At 46.2% G+C, this 17,006-nt stretch overlaps 1 protein-coding gene across 1 annotated transcript; it reads left to right on the forward strand.

The window, feature by feature from the left end:
- Window positions 1-367: 367 nt before the first annotated feature.
- CD2 (CD2 molecule) lies at window positions 368-10,495 on the forward strand. The gene is made up of 5 exons (XM_052703981.1): window positions 368-588; window positions 3,997-4,287; window positions 6,003-6,242; window positions 6,912-7,031; window positions 9,673-10,495. The coding sequence occupies exons 1-5, from the start codon at window positions 528-530 to the stop codon at window positions 9,843-9,845; spliced, it is 885 nt and encodes a 294-aa protein (XP_052559941.1). The 5' UTR covers window positions 368-527; the 3' UTR covers window positions 9,846-10,495.
- Window positions 10,496-17,006: the final 6,511 nt, after the last annotated feature.

The following is a 17,006-nucleotide window of genomic DNA, read 5'->3' on the forward strand; positions in this document are numbered from 1 at the left end:
AGGTGATCTAATACTTTCCAAGGGAAGTACATCTCTTCCACAAGTTGCCCGGCAACCATCAGTTTCTGTTTCCCCACTGTGGAACTGGGTTTATTGTACCCTCTTTACTGAGTGGGCCAGAGGGGAGCAGAAGGTATCCCACCACCCCTGCCCCAAGGGAGCATCTGTCCCATAAGGAAGATGACATAGATAGTGGAGCTGAACTCTTCAGATGGACATTGAAGAAGACGAGGGCCCTCTGGCCCTCAAGCTGAGTGGGCAGATCTTGGAGGGAGGTAGGAGGAGGGACATTTGTCATGCTGTCCCCATTGCAGCACGCTGCCCCATCCTAACAGCACAGCCTTCAGGAGGTGCTGCTGCTGCTGCTTTGGGTGTCTGGCGAGAAACGAGAAGTGCTCGAGTGCAGGCGGGAGGTTGGGAGGAGGGCACAGGCTGTGCAAGCACTGCCGCTGCTTTCAGCAGAAGAGCCTTTCACCTGCTGGGAGCTGCCCTTGACAAGGTGGCACTGGGTTTTTTGGATCCTGAAAATGAACTTCGGGAGGATTTTCCTTGTCAAGTGCTTGCTGCTTTTGTTTCCCAAAGCAAAATGTAAGTCTTCATTAAGATCTTCAACTTTTTTTTGTGTGTGCTACTGTTGTTAAAATTGCCTTTAAACAATTTACAACTTGGTGGGATGTTACTGATGAGAAACTAGTTCCATTTTCCCAATGGGTGAGGTGACTGGAGAGTCTCTGAGTTGTGCATATTATTACTTGATTTCATTTTCATCCAGGAGAAGAGGGCAAGACCCGAATTTCCCTTTTCTATTATAACAGTAAGCTGTAAACAGCTCTGGTTTTAAGTTAATGAGCTATAATTTGACATGTTTGTAACAAGAAATATCAGCATGCAATTTTCTCTCTGCCTTCGAGGTAGCTTGTAGTACATTAGTGATCTACTTCATGGTGCATTGTGCACAGCCATTATTACATGTAGTTACCTTTTCTTATCAATGATGAGCAAATCTTCTGAAAGTGCAAATTATATTCTTCCCTAAATATTAACAGAAAGTGTGTAGTATCTCAGTGTCATCAGTGGAGCTCAAGGATAGGATGCGAGAACAGTAAGCAAATGCCTACTTACACTGCTCTCATTTTTAAAGTATTAATCTAAAAACTTAATTAAGGTGTCTTCTTCTCTCTAATCTATGAGTTAACAACACAGCTACATGCAGATATTTTTTCCCCTGTTCATTCCACTATAGATTGATTGTATTCTTTTTCCTCCTGAACAAAATTAATTGGAGAATAAGGAATTTCTGTTTGGCATGTGATGTATTTCCTCCCAAACAGAAATGAAGTTCATTCCCTTGAATGGAAAATGGGTTTCGGATTTACCTGAAGCAGTGAAACAGAAGATTCCTTACTTCTCTAATGCTACTTTTTGGAACTTTTTCTTTTTTTTTGACTCTTCCTTGTGGCTGCAAATGGACTCTACGCTGCCAGCTCTGATCTTTCTGCCCCTTGAAGAGCATTTCAGCTGACATTAGCAGAACTGCCATTTCCTCAGTTAAGCAGATCTATAGTATCACATGTGTGGAATCCTCTGCTTTCCATTAGATCCATGGGATCTCCCTAGGGATGTGTCGTGGGAGTCAGTCCTTAGAGATGCCACCAGACTTTCCTTGAAAACTTAGATGTTTTTCTCCATACTTTTGGATAGAAAATATAACCGTGCGTATCTGTTACGCAAAGGCATCCTGTCCCTAGCTCTAACTGCTTGTTTATGATGGAGCAGAGACAGGTACTGGAACCCAACCATTTGGGTACAACCCATGGTGCCATGTCTGTGGAAGATAGCTGCTGCCCAGACTGACAGCATGGCTGCAGAATGTTTCATTTGATGCATCAAATGCCTCATGTGATACTGAACTAAGAACCTCGCCTCAGTCTGGGGTGGAAACACATCAGTATTCATTTCCCTGTAGCAGAGACAAAATATTTTGACTCTTTGGTTATCTCTAATATTGTTAGTTTGCTGAAACAGCAACTGGATTTCAGTTGCCCCTGTAGTTTATCATTGTGGAATAATGGATTATACACTACAGTGAAGGACTGTAAAAAGTGCATAAGCACAGCATTGTCTGTAGGAAAAACTGCTTGAAATCTATCAAGTTAGAGCAGAATCATCTCTCTCTGGTGTCTGGGAGGACATCCCCCACCTGCCCATCGGTTTTATCCTACAGATGAAAGAGGAATGAATACAGATCATGAACAAGTTGCAGTTCAGAATGAAAGTTTTTATTAATGAACATATTCCACCTCACACTTCTAAATGCTTTTTAATATCTCCTTCTACAACTTTTCCACTGGCAGCTGGGGTGCAGGCATTGCCACACTGAGGTGACATCTCTGGATGTGTTCCAGAACCACGTAAATGTGGCACTGAGGGACATGGGTTGGTGGGTGTGGTGGGGATAGGTTATCTTAGTGTTCTTTTCCAACCTTAATGACAGTATGATTCTATGTCAAAACATGCCTCCAGAAGCACGGCTCCCCAGAGCCATGTCTTCAGGGGCTGCAAAGCAGCCTGCAGCATGAAGGGCATGGGACCAGGCACAAAGGGAAGAACGAATGACGTCCTGAAGTGATGATGTGTTTTACTTCCCATAGCCATTTCTGACTATCACCTTTACTCTGAGTGCCAAGTCCTGGCAGCACTGCTGTGCAATGCCCCTCCTCTCGCCTACTTTGCAGAGGGGATGTACAATCAAAGGGCACCTGTCACGAGAAAAGGCTTTTTTTTGGTCTTTGCTTATCTCCCAACATCGCCTGTGCCTCATAAGCTCTCAGGCTGTGGTTAGCTGTTTGTTTCTCCCCCTTGCTTTCCCATACTGTGATGCTGTGCTAGAAACATGGGGTGGATGCACTGTGGAGCGGCACTGCGACTTACATACCTGCATCTTCCTCCAGTTTGGTGTCATGTGCTCACTTCTTGACACAGACACCTCCTTTAGGCCGCTGTTTTTATCATTGTAGCCATCACTGTTGCTGCTGAAGTGACCCCACGATCCAAGGCCTCCACAAGCTTGCTGCTCACCTTAATAATGACAGCAATGATTGCTCTGCACATCAGCCTGTACCAAGAGCTAAGCCTGCCCAAATGACCTAATTTGCAGGAGGGGTGAATTTAGAGGAAATGCTAAGTCAGGGCTTGAAGCAGTGATTGAGCACCTGGTGGGAGCTCACTTGAGTGACCAGAAGGCGGAGGCAGGATCCACCCCTTCCCAGATCTCATTTAAGGGCTGGAAGTGGAGGTGAGGGCATCTCATCTGGAGATCTCTGTCTATTTGAGGACTTTACAGGTTTTCTAAAGGCAAGTAGCTCCTCTCTCATTTTTCTTTGCCTACTGCTGTTGTATTTGAGTGGATCTTCCCTGACCTGGGATCTTGCTGGTCTACTGTTATTGTTGTGCTTCCTGTCATGTTACAGTGGAGTCCACAGGCAGCCAAGAATCTCAGCAATCAAAATCACAGTGAATAAATCATCCAGAGGATAAAGCCTGCTTCTGTAAATGTGACTTTCATATTCCTCAGAATTAATTTGGGTACTGATGAGCTAACAAACAATCAAGGGGAGATCTGGAGTATTGGAAAAAAATGTGAAGAGAGGCTTTAAGAATCTGAGTGGGTGGAAAATGAAACCCTTTGGATCATGGCACTAGATACTAGGAAGGATCTCACCTCACTGTTGCGAGGGTGGTGAGACACTGGACAGATTGTCCAATAAGGTTGTGGATGTCCCTTCCCTGAAAGCATTCAAGATTAGGCTGGATGGGGTTTTGAACAACCTGCTCTAGTGGGTGGTGTCCCTGTCTTTAGCAGGAGGTTGGAACTAGATGATCTTAAATGCCCCTTCCAACCCAAAGCATTCTTTGATTCTATGGCTGTGGCTGGTGAGCAGGGCAGTAAGGACTGTTTAGGATGAACTGACAGATGGATTGTGCTTATCTTCGTAGGTACCAGTACCATAAATTACAAGGCAGTGAATGAGACAGCTCTACTCAGTTTCGCTGCTGAAAACACACACGAGATATTGTGGAGCAGAGACAACGAGAGGCTGCTTGAGATGAAAGACAAAAAAATTAAATATTATGTGGAGAAGACACGGTGTAGGTGCAAGGTGCTCCTCAATGGGACTCTCCGAATAGAGCGGCTGGTGAAAGAAGACAGTGGGATATACAAGGTGTCTGCATATGACAAGAATGGAAAGCTGAAGGCAAATGAAACAATAGTGCTCATCGTTTTGGGTGAGTTCTCGCTCTCTCCATACCAATCCAAGGATGTCTCACTTTGTTGAAGGCCTTCACTGCGAACTGCCTGCAGATTAAGGAAATCATTGGGGCCTTATTCATTTGCCTTATTGCCTTTAAGGCAGTGAACTGTCATTGGGGTTACCTGGGTTTAATTCCAGGCTAAGGTAATAGATAGCAAGTTAACTATGTGCTGCATCGCTTCCCTACTCTGCAGCAGAGATCTTGCCTTACTGCTGGTACACAGCTGTGGGAGTAAAACCCTTCAGTTGGGTGCTAGTATCAATTGTCATCCAGTTCACATACTGCTACTGGAGTTGGAAAGACAGCTGTTCTGAAGAGAAAGAAATAGTTGAGATGGTGACACCATCACACCAACATGACCTGTACTCTGGTGTTTCATACAAGGGCTTTCCTCCAAAAGATGCCCTACAGCTTGCAGAAGGGGAGTGGGTTAATGAGGGAAGGGAGATGCTTTTCCTTGTTATAGTGTGCACCTAGTTTGTGGCTCTTTAGAAGGTAGGAATAGAGCTTCTTTCTGATGCCTCTGTCAGTTTTCCCTGTCATCAGTGTCAGAGAATCCAGCACCAAAAAGTAGTTCCTTGTAGGACACAGAGAGATAGAAATCGGCTCCCTCTGTCATAGCCTCCTTGGAGCTGAGTGCTCTGTTTTGTTCTGTTCTCTGTTGTGATGTGTTTTCGCACTGTGGCTGTCATGCAAGCTGAGTGCCTTTGGCAATGCGTAAAGCATCATAAGTAGCTGTTCTATCTTGGAGAAAATTTCTTCTGATGGGTACAGGCAGATCAGAGCTAATTGCATTTGTACCAGAACACTGGGGCAGGAGTTAGAGGGCTGTCTCCAGCCTTCCTTATTCACATCCTCTGCCCCAAAACACCACTTTCTCCCATGGCCATGAGCCAAGCAAAGCCTGGAGATCATCTGGCTCTGTAACGCAGCTCTCCTTTGCTGAAGTGCTTTTAGGTGCTCTTCAGATCTGTTGGAGCTCCACAATGGGGGCTTCTCTCCAGATTAGTCAAGGAAGTTATAAAATGGATGGAAAATTCCCCTCAGAGCAGTGAGGCAGTGGCACAGGCTGCCTGGGGAGGTGGTGGAGTCACAGACACTGAAAGTGTTCAAGAACAGTGTGGATGGGACACTGAGGGATGTGATTAGTGGGAATACACTGGTGGTCAGACTGGGTGATCTTTGTGATCTTTTCTAACCTTAATGATTCTATGATTCTGTCCCTTCAGGTTGTGCTTAGTATGGTTAACTAGCTGTAAGTCAAGTGCACTTATGATGTTAACTACAGATATTTCTATTCAGAAGCAGAACGGGGGATAAAAATCAGATTTCAAATCATGGCAACGCTGTGGTAACAATGGGTTCTGAAGGAGATACAGTGTAGTTACTCTTGCTGGCACAAACAATTCCACTTCGTTTGAGGAAGAGACACCTTCTAGGGAACTGAGGAGAGAATGGAAAGAGACAAAAAGATCAGGAGTGTGTTAGGATGAAAATGTAGGCTAATATATGACATTTTCTTTATAACTGCTGCGTTGCTTCTGCAGTGGAAGTCCGATTTGTTCTTATTCTTCTCTGGTCTCATTAGCTGGTGCTACTCCATCACTGCAATTCCCTGCTCTGCTTCACAATGGAGATCTTCAAAAGGAGAAACATCATCAGATCTGTCTGTCCTTTATTTTTTTCAGAGCCTGTCCCTCAGCCAATCCTCAATGCTGAATGCATTAATAAAACCCTATATGTGAAATGTACAGTGAAGAAGACTGAGGACCAGGTGTTTACAATAGAATTGACTCAAGATAAAATCAATAAATCACAAACCAATGTAACAGAGGTGGAATTTACTACTCGACACAATGGGAGATACAGATGTATTGTTAAGAATCAAGTCAGCAAAAAAACAACTGAGAAGGAAATAAAGTGTCCAGGTAAGAAGTCCACTTTTACCAGAATCAGCTAGGACTCAGCTACAGCACTTCAAGTAGTTGTGTCTGCCTGCAAGGTTGATCTGGAACCCACAAGCAGCCATGGTTCCCTGTATGCAGTAGTGAGTGCTGATGCTGGATTTTGATTGCATGCAGCAGTCTGTGAGAGGCAGAAAACATCTTTCTCTTTTTGTTTTAAAGGGATAAAGGTAGTATAGAAACTAGTGATGCTTGCTGAGGGATTATAGCCAGAGACCATTACAGTAAGACAGCATAAAGCTACCAAAGAGGGTAAGCTACCACAACAAAAATTAAAAGCTTTTTCTTGGAAAAAGTGCCTTGGGATCTTCTCCTTGTTTTCAGGGTATTTGCTCTTTATTTGCACTCTTACGGGGGGAAAATGACTTGCACGTTGTTTTCTTCCTCTCCATGCTCATACCCATAAAGGTGGTGGCTGATTTTCTTCTGAGAGAGTTTTTGCAGTATTCTTCAACATTGTTTCATGCTGCAGTGAGGACCAACAACTTTTTTCTGTGTACAGAGAAAGGGCAGAGGAGTGGGTTCTCTAACTAGTGCTGCTTTCATTTCAATGGCAGGAAGGTAGAAAATTCTAGGTTGGTGTTACACAAGCTATTTCTTCTCTTCTAACATCCTCTTTATTCTCTTAACCAGGCCAGCTGGAGCTCTATCTCATCTCATGCATAGCAGGAGGTGCAGTATTCTTTATTGTCTTTGTGATTTTGCTTATTTATTGCATCAGGAAGAAAAAAGCAGATAGGCTTGAAGATGATGGTAAGTATTCAAAGGCTTTAAGTTCTGTCCAGCCACCTCATCTTTGGCATGTAGTGAATCTCAGTGCATCAGCTGCTATTGTCAGTCTTGGTTTCAGACATATACTTTGAACAAAAGGCTTTTTGTTCTCAAGCCCTTCTGTTTATCTATGTAGAAAGAACGGCTGCTCTAATCCTTGGCCAAGGCCACCTGTCATGAACATCCATGGGGCTAAACATACAATTAAATATCTGTCAGGAGATTTTTTTTCAGTAAACTTATATAGTGTGAAACTAGGATCTCTGACATTGTCAATCACCTTTGGAAACACTGTATGTAAGGAGAGGGCAAGAACTCAACTGTTCCGGGGGTTTCCTCAAGCATCTCTTGGCGCTTCTTCTCTCTGCAAAACAGTGTTGCTGGAGGCATATCGACACTGGAGGTCCAGCTTGAGGCACTTAAAAAGTCTATGGCCAGAGTTCTCATCTGTTGTCCAGAATTCAAGCCTCTTTAAGAAAATACGCTGCCAGAGTTACCTCTCAGTGCAGGCTCACTCTTAATAGAGTTGTTGCCTGGGATTGCAGCTTGGTTATTGCCCCTAGTTTAGGTGTGCAGACGATGCTGAGCTGACACTCAGGAAGAATTGGCTGGCTCACTCAGAAGAGGAAGCTCAAGTATGAGGGAAGATCACCCTGAGCTGGGGCAGCATGTTGGTATTGAAGGCTTGTTACACCCACATACTTGTCAGACTTGCTGTATGATCTTCAGTAGCACCTAGGCTCTGTGTGAGTGCTCGATCCTGGGCTCCATCAGGAGAGGGGTGGTCAGCAGGAACAGGGAGGTGATTGTCCCTCTCTACTCGGCTCTTGTGAGGCCCCATCTGGAGTACTGTGTCCAGGTGTGGAGCCCTCAGTACAAGAAAGACATTGAGACTTTGGAAAGGGTCCAGAGGAGGGCGACTAAGATGATCAGGGGGCTGGAGCACCTCCCCTATGAGGACAGGCTGAGGGAGTTGGGCTTGTTCAGCCTGGAGAAGAGAAGGCTGCGGGGTGACCTCATTGCAGCCTATCAGTACCTGAAGGGAACCTACACCCAGGAGGGGAGTAAACTCTTCAAAAGGGCTGACAATAGCAGGACTAGGGGAAATGCATCCAAGTTGAAGGAGGGAAGATTTAGGTTGGATGTTAGGGGGAAGTTCTTTACAAGGAGAGTGGTTAGGCCCTGGAACGGGCTGCCCAGGGAGGTTGTGGATGCCCCATCCTTGGACGTGTTCAAGGCCAGGTTGGACGGGGTCCTGGGCAACCTGATCTAAATGTGTACGTTTGGTGGCCCTGCTAGGCAGGGGGGTTGGAACTACATGATCCTTGAGGTCCCTTCCAACCCGGGTGATTCTGTGATTCTGTGTGATTGAACTACAAAATGTGAGAAGACATTCCTTTGCACAGCAGTATTTGTCAAAGTAAAAAGGGTAATGTTTGAAAGAAACTCCAGCTGATACCTTAAAGGTGCCTGTGGTCAGTCTGACAACAAAGGTTAGCATGATGCTTCCCATGGCTGAGGGTAGAACTTCAGTATGGCTAACTCATTATGGCCCCCTCACTTTCCCTGAAGCATCACCACAAAGACTGGGCAAGTGTTTTCCCTGTCCTCTGGGAGAGTTCACAACAGTGCAACCATGGGATGTTGCCTTAGAAGACCTGGCACATCTTATGAGCAAAATGCCAGTGTGAGCAAAGCCACTAGAATTTTGCCTTTCACTATGGCTGTTCTTGATGTTCTTTGTCAAGGGAGTAGCTTACCCCACTCAGTGTGGTGACAGCACCTCCTCAGTTTTTGGGTCTGGATTAAAGAAAGGAGGGAAATTCTGGGATGATAAGAACTAAAATAAGGCAGCTGGTTTCTTTGAAACAGGTTGGTGTGTAAGGTTATTTTAGCACCCCAAGAGGTAAATTTTTCAATCCTAAGCTAAAATGACTGGCATATCACAAATGATGAGTTAATGATCAAGAATAAGATGGCATGAATTTAATTCTACCTGCTGGAAAATTCATGCTGGCAATTTCCAAGTCCATGGAAATCTTCATGGCAGACAGTGGCAGAGCAGGGCTTTTGTGTTGCTACCTGTGGGTGTGACCGATTTCATAGAATCATAGAACATCTGGGGTTGGAGGGGATCTTAAATCTTACTCAGTCCCAACTCCCTGCCATGGTCAGGGCTGCCCCCCACCAGCTCAGGCTGCCCAGGGTCCTATCCAACCTGGCCTTGAGCACCTCTATGAATGGGGTACCAAAGATTCTCTGAGCAGCCTGTGCCAGTGCCTCACTGCCCTCTGCATAGAGAGTGTCCAAAAAAGAACAGAGAAGCTCAGGCTGAGAGTGTCTATCAGTGATCAGAGAGGGCAGTAGTGTCTTCAGGTGCATTGACCTCTGCTTTGGGGCTGCTGCAAAACTTTGAGAGCTGCCTGAGTGTGTGAATGACAGTGACTTTAGTTGTTTGCAGGACAACCTGAAAGTGACAGTGCCCTTGCAGGTAAGATCAATATATATATTTTTAATTCTATGGTCCAAACTCTTTTCCTTTGCTGTTGGATTTCAGTAAGAACATTGCCTCCTGCTTAGATGTAAGTAGGTGCTTGACTGCTGTGGCCTCCTGTTGTTGCAGATGAGGAAAGGATGCAGATCCACCAAGTGGACACAGAGATGGCGATGCGGAAGCTCCCTCAACCACCATCCAACCCTGTCCCCCAGCAGACACCTCCTCCACAGCCATGTATACAGCAGCAAGCAGTGCCCCCACAGCCCAGGCCACGTACCCAGCTGAGAGAGAGGCACTGAGTGTCTGTCATGGGGGATGGAGGGCTCTTTCCTATGGAAGAAGAAAGTTTACAACAGTCAGGAACTCCTTCCACCCAGGCTTATGTAGCACTCCGCTACGGAGCTGCAGAAGATTAGGGAGAGCATCAGGTGACTGGAGTTAAAGAGAGACAGTGGAGGAGATTGAAGATGATGAGATCTGAGGCCTCTTTTCTTCAAGTGACTCTATGCTAATGTACAGACTACTGACACCTGCGTCTTTCTGTGGTTCACTTGTTTTTACTGCACCTTGTTGTTGTCTTGCTTTCTAGATGGGTTATATCAAAAAGTGAGAGTCTTACTGAGACAATGTGGGCTTGTGGATCTTACCTGGCACATAGCTTTTCATTCTCTTGCTGTGCATTAGAACAGCCCTCTGGTTTCAACATCAGATGCATGATCTCCTAAACAGAACAATAATCAGTATATAATTAATTAACTGGTCTGTTGTTGGAAGAATTGGTGCTGTCCAACAAAGAACAGTAAACAGAAAGGAGATGTGATGGACTTGAAGCATGCACATGTGAAAAATTGTAAGGGGGAAGGAGTATATCCTTCATTTTCTCTACTGCTTCAGCTCAGTTCCTGTGCTTCTTCACTGGCAAGTAAAATGAAACAATGTTCCCTATAGATCTGTTTGTCTCGTCAGGTAGCTTTTTTTTCTTTTTTTTTTTGGTCACAGAACAGGCCTGGTATACATTGACTCCTACAAGTAGTATTTCAAACTGCCAAGCAGCCTCCTTAACAGTGCTGTTTTCTGAATTGACACAGCTTCCATCACCAGGCCACCTGTCTGATGACCAAGCTCCCTGATTTTTTTTCTGGTAAGCACCTCATGATTGCTGGTGAGTACCAGGTGATTACAGAAAACTGCTGAGAGGCCTCACTCTCCCAAAGGCAAAGGTGCATGCCTGGACTGCAATAACTATTCCTGCATCACTCTTCATGTTCTGGCCAAACACTCCTTGCTCCTCTGGCCCTTGAGAATGTTCTGTCAGACAGCTGAGGAGCTAAGAGAGGTCATGCTTTCTTCAAGCGATGTCTGAATGGATAAACTGGTTCATCTGGTGTAAAAGTCAGCAAAGGGGGAGAAGGGGAGAGCTGCCAGAGCAAAAGATGTCCAGATAGCATTTTGTTGCAATAGGCAGAAGGATGTGCAGTATGCCTCTTCGAGCTGACTCTCCTGCTTGTGTCATGGCAGTTAAATAGACTTCTTTTTGTTTCTCCTCAGAAATGTGACTGTTTTTATCTTCTGGAATGAGGGTGGAGAAGTAACTTGTCGGGGTGAGCAGGGGATCTCTACCTCTCCCAGAGCTCAGTCACTCTGCTTGAGCTCCAGAGGGGATGCAATGATGGGAGGATCACTTGTTCTTGGCTTAGCTTTCTGCAGCTTGTTTTAGGGTTTTTACTACTTAAAATTGCATTTGGTAAATATTTCCTGGTTTACTTAATAATATAAGCTATGTACCTGCAGTGAATGAATAAAGACAAGAGTGGGTGTGAAGGGCTTCAGCTCATACCTTTGCTGACATCTCTTTGAAATCTCCCTTTGGTACAGAGAAGACAGGAAAAACACTCTGGTCAATGAGCCACAAGACCTTGAATGCAGGAGGTGTCACATACAGTACCTTCCAGGGCTCTTCTTTTAACATCACTGCCACACTGCCTTCTGTGCCATGGGCTAAACAGAACTGCAACAGTGCTTTTGAGGTGCTCCTTTCCCATTGGCCTTGCTCAGCTTCTGTCATGTTGGCTAGGCCAAGGGACCTGGCACCTGAAGTTACTTGGTAGGTATCTGTAACTCTGTTCCTTGTGTCTGGTGTCTTTTTTCAGCCCATGAGGATGGCTGTGCAGAGCCTGGGGCACAGGCTGTGCTGGCAGCTCCCTGGTAGGCAGCCCTGCAAAATGCTGCCAGCTGTTCTTGGAGCTTGATGCCTGTGCTGCAGCTGTGCTCCTGCTCTGCAGTTGACCTCTCCTTGAAGTATCCTGCTAGCCTGAGTCCTCTGCCTGATTCCTCTTGCTGGTTTCTGAATTACTAGGCAGGGAAGTTCTCCGTGCTGTGATCCTAGCTGCAGCAGACGTGGGGGCTGCAGGGTTTGGTTTCAAATCCTCATTTACTTCCTCAGCCCAGGGAGCCATGGTACTGCATTCAGCCTGAGCGTGGGCAGCATTCCCTGTTCCGTCCCCTTAAAGCATGAAACTCTCCTGAGTCCCTCTCCGCTGCTGCCTTCCTCTCCCTGGGGCTGATCACAGAATGGCCTGGGTTGGAAAGGACCTCAAGGATCATGAATCTCCAACCCCCTGCCTCATGCAGGGCCACCCCATTTAATGCTAGACCAGGCTGCCCAGGACCCATCCAATCTGGCCTTGAACACCTCCAGGGACAGGGCACCCACAACCGCTCTGGGCAGCCTGTTCCAGCACCTCACCACTCTCTGTAAAGAATTTCCCCCTGACATCCAACCTAACTCTTCCTTCCTTCTGCTTAAAACCATTTCCCCTTGTCCTGCCGTTATCTACCCTTTCAAAGAGTTGATTCCCCTCCTGTCTGTATGCTCCCTTTAGGTACTGAAAGGCTGCAATGAGGTCACCCCACAGCCTTCTTTTCTCCAAACTGAACAAGCCCAGCTCCCTCAGCCTGTCTTCATAGGGGAGGTGCTCCAGTCCCCTGATTGCCTTTGTGATGCTGATACTGAGGTGACGCTTGCCACAGCACCATGCACTGGGGCAGCTGAGGCAGTGCAAGGGGATACTGGCCCAGCAGTACCTTGGTTCTTTAGGCAAGGGACTGCAGCAGGAAGCTAACTCTTGCAAGTGGGAGGCAAGAAGCTTTTCTGCTCTTGGCTACAAAATTGGGTTAAACCATACCCATAAGGCCAGGCTCCGGACCCTCCTGGACTGCATGAAAGACATATGGCCAACAGGTTGAGGGATGTGATCCTGCTACTCTGCTTGGGTGAAACCACAGCTGGAGTGTTGCATCCAGACGTGGAGTCCTCAGTAAAGGAGAGACGTGGATCTGTTGGAGTGTGTCCAGAGGAGGGCCACAAAAATGATCCCAGGGATGAAACGCCTCTTCTACAAGGACAGGCTGAGAGCTGGGGCTGTTCATCCTGGAAAAGAGAAGGCTCCAGGGAGACCTGAGAGCAGCCTTTCAATATCTAAAGGGAGGCTATAAAAAGGAAGGGGACAGAGTCTTTAACAAGGTCTGTGGTAATAGGACAAGGGGAAATGGTTTCAAACTAAAAGAGGGGAGTTTTAGACTGGATATAAGGAAGAATTTTTTTTTTTTTTATAATAAGGGTGGTGAGGCACGGGAACAGGTTGCCCAGAGAAGTGTTGGATGCATGGTTCCTGTCCTGGAGACAAGGCTGCCAGATGATACCCACCACAGCGTGTAAGTAAAATGGCACATATCTCAGTGCTGCCCTTTATTTTGTTGCTGCAACTGTGAGTGCCTTTGACCTTGCTGCAGTCCACCAACGTCTCCTCTGGGATGTCAGGCTTTCCAGCTAAACCTCTTGGTTAGGTGCTGAGTAAAAAGAGCTGAGCTGAGTAAAAAGAGCTGAATGTTGCCTTGTTGGGTAGCACAGGTAGACATAGGACTGTGAGCACGCAGTGCCCCACACAATGGGAATCTCATCAGGGCAGTACTTACGTTAGCTTCTGTCACCTTTTCTTTAGTAGTCACTACTGTTTTTATGGTATCTCATATTTGTTTCAATGTACTGTAACAGGATATTTGCACATTCCCAAGTTCTGCTTGATGCCTCTGAGAAAAGTCAGCCATTTTTTTCTGAACATACGTCACAGAGCATTCATGTCTTTGGTTTTTATGCTGCAGAGAACATATCAGTTCTGGAAAATAGCAGACATCAAGACCTAAGAAATAACAGGAAGTGCTCAGCTCTGATGATCCTTGCTGTAGCCGTCCCTGGTTGTTTCATAGATATGTCTATCAGTGAACAACACAAGATAAAGAGTTTTTTCCCCATTCTTCCTATGAAGGATGAGACAAGAGTGCCGATGTGCAGAGCTGCACTCTGCAATTACACTGGTCTGTCCTCCCTGGCGTGAGAGATGCAGTATGTGCTTTCTAAGTGTTAGCAGGAGTCAGCTTTGGTTGGTGTTGGAGAACAGGAACCAGTACTGAAAGTATGGGAGGAAAGTGCAACCCCATGCACAGAGCAGGGTGGTTATTGTGTTGTGATCCTGCTGTGTAGTCTGAATAGGCACCCAGAAAAGTAGTGGTTGGCCCTTGTAAATCCAATCCCTATATTAGGCTGCTTGACATGAGCAGCACTTGCTGCCTAAACCTAGGCTTTGTGGTCAAGTATATGAGACCTTAGCAGTTGCCAGGGGGCTCCTGCTTCTAGCACATGTCGGACTGGAGCCAGTCAGATAATTTCAATCCTAAAATAAAATTTTGAGCCTATTAAATGTCAAGTAGGAGACTGGGGATAGTAAATGTCTTTTTTTGGCATGCTTTTAAAAATAATGCCATGAGGGAAAAGGCATCTCTCATAGTCTGCATCAAATTTTCAGGCTTTGATATGGAGATCAACCTCAGCTGGGACTGTCTTGCCCATCAGCCCTCTTCTCTATTCTGATAAATAAGGCTTCTATGCTTCAGCTGCGCTGAAACCTTGCAGCAGGCTCAAGAAATGCTGAATTTGACTTTCAAACTGTAGTCCTCTGTGTGCCATGAATGATAGGTCAAAGCAAAGCTCTGCAAATACTACTTGCAAGTGCTGGCCATGCAAAGTGGGATGTCAGAGATGTGGACAAAACAAGGACAGAGAAATGGCTCAAGTTGATTATTGGTTTCTGCCTGCTGTTGTAAGCAGCACCAGCCTCAATACCACCCTGTTACCTCATGTGCCTTTGTTCTGGGTGATATTGTTAGATAGTATCTGTCTCCAGTGCCCCTGAAATGCAGGTTTTAAGGTAGCAGGCAGATGAGAACCCCACAACAAAGAAGCCCGCCACACAGCAGTACTCATTGGCCACATTTCTCACACACTTTCTCTGCCTTGTTCTAAAAGAAGGAAGGCATTTCATACTGCTGCCCTCCCACACAAATACCTACTTTCACTCCAAGCCCTTCTTAGTGTCCCAGGATAGGTGAGCAGGCACAGGGGGACTGTGGGGTACAAGTAACAACTCAGAAACCAAATAGCCTGTGGGTAGCCTGACATGCATACCTGAGCCTCCTGCTCCCTGGTGAGGTGGGACACCTGTGCCTGCTGCTGAATGTTACACCTGCTGGGATAGGCTGGGACTTCTGTGGTTGACAACCGGGCTCAGACACATCCCTTTTCTTCTGCCTGATGTGAGGTGATGTTTCCTATCAAGAAAAAGGAATGAAATAGAAGTGTGTTGCCTCACTGCAGCTGTGCTTTATTTCATTTCCAGTCTCCTGGAGGTGTTACAGCTGTTCAGCAAACCACCTGAGGGAGCTGTGTCTCTGAGAATGGCTGTATGGCTGTGGGCTCTGCAGCTGATGGGCATGCAAGGCTTGGGGTGATTGCAAGGCTGACATGCTGCAGGCACTCTTGGTGCTAAATCTGGTTTTATGTGGCTTCACTGTGATTTCAGTAGCCAGTGCAAATCAAATCACTGAATGAGGATGTGGTTCCTATCGTAGGGGAAATGCCCGTATCTCTGATCCAAAATTCAAACAGAAAACCTCTGACACCCTTTTGCTAAGCTTACAGTTTCTATAAACTGTTTTTGTTCTAGCCATTTAAAGAAGAGCTTAACCAAAAGCCAGCCACCACAAAGGGGGAACTGAGCAACATAAAGTCTTTAAAAAAACATTGGAAGGAAGGAAATTGTCTGTACAGAAAGTGACTTGAAAGGAGCCTTTAGGCCCAGCAGTGGAAATTCTGCATGTTGGAGGAACTGTGAGGAATTGAAGGTCCTCCAAAAAAAATGTCTGTTCAATAAGCTAGTGTTTCTGTTAGGTTAGGGCACTGGATTGGCCTGGGATAGAGGAGAAAGATGCTGGGTGCTGGAAGACCATGTAAGGAAAAGGAGTTTAGCTTTAGGAAAGCCACCAAACTGCTGAAGTGCCACAGGTGATGCCAGGGTTAAAGGGGATGTCAAAAAGAGAAGAGGCACTTCAAAATGGCAGCCAAGGAAGAAGCCAGTGAGTCCTCTTTCTCTCAAAGCATCTGTGCTAGAGAAGAACAGTGACAGAGCGCCTGATGCAGCCTTGATGTCTTATCTAGAGATGAAAAACTGCGCTGCTTCTATTGGGCACCAAAGCAGCTGTCTCAACTGACTCAACATATGTGTGCATATGATGGTAGTGAGAACTGTTAGTCCTTTCCCTCTCCGGAAGCTTTTAAGGACAGATGCTTCCAAAGCCCTTATAAGAAACATTTCAGAAGAATGGTTTACAGGCCTAGACTGATCAGATGAGAAACAAAAGCTCTGCTTCTCCAAGATGTATAAAAAAAATACTGGAAGGCCACTATGAGAACTCCCTGCAGCCTGGAGCCAGGGGTGGGGGGAAGGATGGCATAAGGTGTAGGATTTTGGTTGCCCTCTCCCAGAGGTGGCCAAGGCCTCTCTACCTTATGTAGCAGCATGGCAGGAGGAAGGGACACAAAATCCAGACCCATGCTTAAAGGACAACTAGCCCTCAGGGAATGAGTCACTGCTTGGTCTTACCGGGGTGAAGGGAAAATTGTGGGCTGGCCATATAGTGGCAACAGGGATGTCTTGTTTAAGCCCAGAACCTACTAGCCAGCTTCTGGTGAGTACCTCTAGGCAGGGAGAGCAGGTTGCAGCTGCTGCCTACAGAGTGCAGCTCCCATACAAAGCTTTGTCCTTGGTCCAAGCTGCTAAACTGTGCTCTCATCCATCTTCAGAGGTGAGAGGTGGAGGCAACAAGTGCTGGCAGAATCACGCTGGGTGCAATGGCAGTGTGTGTGCACACCACATGTTACCCAGTGGGGCAATGGAAGTGTGGCACAGCTGGGGCTCTGTGCCCTTTTCCCTGCCTGACACCAGTCACTACTGTCTGTCCACACTCTGCTACAAGCATGTCTAGGTTTCCTTTTTGCACCTTGTCACTGCTCAGACATGTTCTGCCAGTTACACAACAGGAGGCAAACCTCCTGGAGGCCCCAAACT

This window comes from Tympanuchus pallidicinctus, unplaced genomic scaffold (assembly GCF_026119805.1).
Source record: "Tympanuchus pallidicinctus isolate F22 unplaced genomic scaffold, pur_lepc_1.0 scaffold10, whole genome shotgun sequence".
NCBI lineage: Eukaryota > Metazoa > Chordata > Aves > Galliformes > Phasianidae > Tympanuchus > Tympanuchus pallidicinctus.